This window comes from Oncorhynchus keta, unplaced genomic scaffold, assembly GCF_023373465.1.
Source record: "Oncorhynchus keta strain PuntledgeMale-10-30-2019 unplaced genomic scaffold, Oket_V2 Un_contig_3892_pilon_pilon, whole genome shotgun sequence".
Classification (NCBI taxonomy): Eukaryota; Metazoa; Chordata; class Actinopteri; order Salmoniformes; family Salmonidae; genus Oncorhynchus; species Oncorhynchus keta.
Window position 1 is genome coordinate 1 of NW_026287485.1, and position 6,127 is coordinate 6,127.

At 39.8% G+C, this 6,127-nt stretch overlaps 1 protein-coding gene across 1 annotated transcript; it reads left to right on the forward strand.

The window, feature by feature from the left end:
* Positions 1-802: 802 nt before the first annotated feature.
* On the forward strand, positions 803-2,024 carry LOC127924264 (beta-crystallin A1-like; the record flags this gene model as incomplete). The annotated part of the gene is made up of 2 exons (XM_052508828.1): positions 803-951; positions 1,432-2,024. Coding segments are annotated over 2 exons (297 nt in total), but the record flags the coding sequence as incomplete, so codon positions are not given.
* Between the last annotated feature and the right edge of the window lie 4,103 nt (positions 2,025-6,127).

A 6,127-nucleotide genomic window follows, 5' to 3' on the forward strand; every position in this document is an offset into this window, starting at 1 on the left:
TTTATAGAAGTCAGAGAGAAGGATCGACTGTATGTACAGTACTGTATGTGTCAGTCTGTATGAGAAAGCAAAAAGGATACTAACTAACTGAGATTGTGTCCTATCCCCTCCCACTCTCTCTCCCCTTCTCTCTTTCTCTCCCTCTATCCTGTCTATCCCTCTATCCTCTCTCCCCCTCTATCCTCTCTCCCCCTCTATCCTCACTCTATCCTCGCTCCACCCTCCCCCTCTATCCTCTCTCCCCTCTCCTCTATCCTCGCTCCACCCTCCTCCTCCACCCCCCTCTATCCCTCTATCCTCTTTCTCCCTCTATCCTCTTCCCCCTCTATCCCTCTATCCTCCCTCCCCCCATCCTCCTCCCACCCTCCCCTCTCCCCTCTATCCTCCTCCACCCTCTATCCTCGCTCCCCCTATCCCTCCCCTCTATCCTCTCTCTCCCTCTATCCTCTCTCCCCTCTATCCTCTATCCCCTCCACCCTCTATCTCCCCTATCTCTCCCCCTCTATCCTCTCTCTCCCCCTCTATCCTCTCTCCCCTCTATCCTCTCTCTCCCTCTATCCCTCTCTCCCTCCCTCTATCCTCTCTCCCTCTCCTCACTCCACCCTCTCCCTGTATCCTCTCTCCCCTCTATCCCCCTCTACCCTCCTCCTCTCTCTCCCTCCCCTCTATCCCTCTCTCCCTCCCCTCACTCCACCCTCTCCCTGTATCCTCCATCCCCTCCACCCTCTCCCTGTATCCTCGCTCCACCCTCTCCCTGTATCCTCGCTCCACCCTCCCCCTCTATCCTCTCTCCTCCTTCCCCTCCCAGTCCCACCAGAGCAGTCGTATGCAGATCTTTGAGACAGAGAACTTCATGGGCCGCAGCGCTGAGCTGTGTGATGATTACCCCTCTCTGAGGGCCATGGGCTGGTGCATGCCCGAGGTCGGATCCATGCACGTTCAGTGTGGCGCGTAAGTCAACATTAAACACAAGCGCACACATAAGGTACAGGTTGGTGGTACCTTATTTGAGGGGGGGGCTTGTGGTGACTGCTGGATCAAAATAAGTGTAATGGTATCAACCACGTGGTTTCTATGTGTTTGATGCCATTCCATTTGCTCTGATCCAGCTGTAACTATGAGACGTCCTCCCCTCAGCAGCCTCCACTGACACAAACACACTCCAATCTTGCTATAGTGAAACAATTAAAGCAAAACATTGTGTGACAATTCTATTCAATGTCAAGCGAAACTCCACTCTAAGCCAAACATGTCTCTCCCTCCCTCTGCACCCCACCTCTCTGCACCCCACCTATCACCCTCTCTCACCCTCCCTCCATCTCCGCTCCCTCTCTCCCTCCATCCCTCCCTTCCCCCCTCCGCTCCCTCTCTCCCTCCATCCCTCCCTTCCCCCCTCCGCTCCCTCTCTCCTCTCTCCCTCCATCCCCACAGCTTTGTGTGCTACCAGTTCCCCGGCTACAGGGGCCAGCAGTACATCATGGAGTGTGAGAGACACAGTGGAGATTACCAGCACTGGAAGAACTGGGGCTCCCACTGCCAGACCCCCCAGATCCAGTCTATCCGCCGTATCCAGCACTAACCCGGGCCCAGAGGGGACCGTACCCCTAACAGAGCCCCAGGCTTCGGCCTAGGGCTGGGTCTACTGGGGCCTTGTCACAGCACGGCCAACACAAACACAGTCAGTCAGAACCATCCCACAGTTTCTACTAACACATCTCAACTCCGTCACGGACGTCCTCAGATACTCTGGTTGATAACACAACAGGGTATTATTCCTACGAGAGGCGACTCGTATATCAGTGCCGTAACATCAACAGCAACGTGAGACGAGTTAAGTCATCACTGTAACACGTTATAGAGGACCGTTATAGTGTAATAACAGTCTTGCAGGTTGTAGTATATATATCACAGATATATATCAGGGTCTTTGGTTCACCAGCACCAATAACAGCAATAGACAGTAGTGGTGAGAGAGGAGGAGGAGGGAGATCATCACTGACCAATAAACTCATGCTCAACTCAAACCTGGGTCCTGTGTTCTTCTTGGGTAGTATATGTTTGTACACATTCACTATATACCGTACTATACACTAGGTAGTTTATACCATTGCTAAAACAGCAAGCCTATGTGAGACCCAGAGGGGACGTACGTATACCATGACTATGACGTTGAGTCTTTTCCCCTTTATTAAAATGGCTACATCAACAATAGGTTGGCATGACGATGTAGAAAATAAGCATTTGATGAATTTGAGAGAAAACAAAACGAAAAGAACACCGTGAAACAAAACAAAGTGGTCACTTACCTGCTTCACTGACTGGTGTGTAGAGAAGGGATACATTGGGAGTTTTGGAATACATCAAAAACGGAGCTGTACTATATGTCTTCATACACACATCTACTATATGTCTTCATACACACATCTACTATATACTGTACTATATGTCTTCATACACACCTACTATATACTGTACTATATGTCTTCATACACACCTACTATATACTGTACTATATGTCTTCATACACACATCTACTATATACTGTACTATATGTCTTCATACACACCTACTATATACTGTACTATATGTCTTCATACACACCTACTATATGTCTTCATACACACACCTACTATATACTGTACTATATGTCTTCATACACACCTACTATATACTGTACTATATGTCTTCATACACACATCTACTATGTACTGTACTATATGTCTTCATACTCACATCTACTATATACTGTACTATATGTCTTCATACACACATCTACTATATACTGTACTATATGTCTTCATACACACCTACTATATACTGTACTATATGTCTTCATACACACATCTACTATATACTGTACTATATGTCTTCATACACACATCTACTATATACTGTACTATATGTCTTCATACACACATCTACTATATACTGTACTATATGTCTTCATACACACATCTACTATATACTGTACTATATGTCTTCATACTCACATCTACTATATACTGTACTATATGTCTTCATACACACATCTACTATATACTGTACTATATGTCTTCATACAAACATCTACTATATACTGTACTATATGTCTTCATACACACATCTACTATATACTGTACTATATGTCTTCATACACACATCTACTATATACTGTACTATATGTCTTCATACACACATCTACTATATACTGTACTATATGTCTTCATACACACATCTACTATATACTGTACTATATGTCTTCATACACACATCTACTATATACTGTACTATATGTCTTCATACACACATCTACTATATACTGTACTATATGTCTTCATACACACATCTACTATATACTGTACTATATGTCTTCATTCTACTATATACTGTACTATATGTCTTCATACACACATCTATATATACTGTACTATATGTCTTCATACAAACATCTACTTATACTGTACTATATGTTTTGCCTCTACACTGACTATGATCTACTATATACTGTCTAAATTTCTTCCCTATCTATATATACTGTACTATGGCTACATCTCATACTGTACTATATGTCTTCATACACACCTACTATATACTGTACTAATGGCATCTACTATATACTGTACTATATTCTTCATACACATATCTACTATATACTGTACTATATGTCTTCATGACTAATAACACTATATGTCTTCATACACATATCTACTATATACTGTACTATATGTCTTCATACACATATCTACTATATACTGTACTATATGTCTTCAACACATCTACTATATACTGTACTTATGTCTTCATACAAACATCTACTATATAACTATACTCAATGGACATACTGTACTATATGTCTTCATACACACATCTACTATATACTATATGTCTTCATACAAACCCTACTATATACTGTACTATATGTCTTCATACTAGCCTACTATATACTGTACTATATGTCTTCATACAAACATCTACTATATACTGTACTATATGTCTTCATACACACCTACTATATACTGTACTATATGTCTTCATATACTATATATCATAATCTACTATATACTGTACTATATGTCTTCATACACACATCTACTATATACTGTACTATATGTCTTCATACACACATCTACTATATACTTACTATATGTCTTCATACACACCTACTATATACTGTACTATATGTCTTCATACTCACATCTACTATATACTTACTATATGTCTTCATACACACCTACCTATATACTGTATGTATGTCTTCATATCTACTATATACATCTACTATATACTGTACTATATGTCTTCATACACATATCTACTATATACTGTACTATATGTCTTCATACACACATCTACTATATACTGTACTATATGTCTTCATACACACATCTACTATATACTGTACTGTCTATTGTCTTCATACAAACATCTACTATATACTGTACTATATGTCTTCATACACACACCTACTATATACTGTACTATATGTCTTCATACACACATCTACTATATACTGTACTATATGTCTTCATACTCACATCTACTATATACTGTACTATATGTCTTCATACACACATCTACTATATACTGTACTATATGTCTCCATACTCACATCTATATACTGTACTATATGTTTTCATACACACATCTACTATATACTGTACTATGTCTTCATACACACATCTACTATATACTGTACTATATGTTTTCATACACACATCTACTATATACTGTACTATGTCTTCATACAAACATCTACTATATACTGTACTATATGTTTTCATACACACATCTACTATATACTGTACTACTATCTACTATATACTGTACTATATGTCTTCATACACACATCTACTATATACTGTACTATATGTCTTCATACACACATCTACTATATACTGTACTATATGTATGTTTTTATATAGATACATCTAAATGTCTTCATACACATATCTACAATACATCTACTACATATAGTATATACTTGTATTATACTGTACATCTGTACTCAACATCTATTGTACTGTACATCCGTTTTGCCTCTGGGGGGTGCTCTTGAGCCAAAAGAGGTCCCTTAAATCAGGATGTCCCAACCATCTCCTTGAGCTCCCCAGACATTTCACATTTTCATTTTAACCTTAAACTGGCACGCATGATTGAATTCGTCAACTAATCGTCAAGCCTTTGACTAATTGAACCAGGTGTGACAATTTAAGGTTAAAACAAAAATGTGAAACGTCTGGGGAGGCCCAAGGAGAGGGCTGGGAAACACTGCCTTAACTCAATGGACAGAAGTAGTCCAGGAATGACCTCATGCTCCGTTGTGTGTGCTCCAATACCTCCCCACACCCATGACTTAAAGCTGTTATTACTAGCCTACTAAGGGCTGTGTGGTTTAACAAGAAAAAAATGTATTCATATAATACCATATGTGTATATGAAACATAGTCACCCCTCAAACCAAAATTTGAGTAAAAATAAATAAATGCATTTTACACTCACGGTGTACCTTTAAGTGTATGTGTGTGTGTTGACTGTATGCCTGTATACACATTTAGCTGTTGTCATGGAGTCAGCTCACGGGGAGTATAAAGATCAAGTCTTGTAAAATAAGTGAATGTTAGTTTGTTAATGATGTCTTTCCGTCTTACAGTGTAGGAGTGACTTTTTATTTAACTACGCATATAAGGTGTTCACTTTTATCAACTAAGTTTCCATGGTGATATTAGTTGGTCTTTGATAACAGAACACCCACATCAAGAGGCACAAAACCAGCTTTATACTCAGAAAACACCTTCAAAACAGTCATAAAAAACAATTACAATCAATTTATTTATTCATGACTATAATTCAACTTTTTCAAAATCATTGATTTGAATAAATTCCTTACAAAAAAAACAACATAAAATGTAGGCCACTCAAAACACCTGAGCTAGGAACCATGACAACACAGCTGACTAACAATACAGTGATACTGTTGAAATACAAAGGCTGTGTCCCAGATGGCACCTTATTCCCTCTATAGTGCACTACTTTTGACCAGAGCCCTGTATGTGCCCTGTCAAAAGTGCCTGTGATGCACCTAACTTCACATATGTTTCAGGTGTCTATACAGTATGTGTGAGTCCGAAATGGCACCCCATTCCCTATA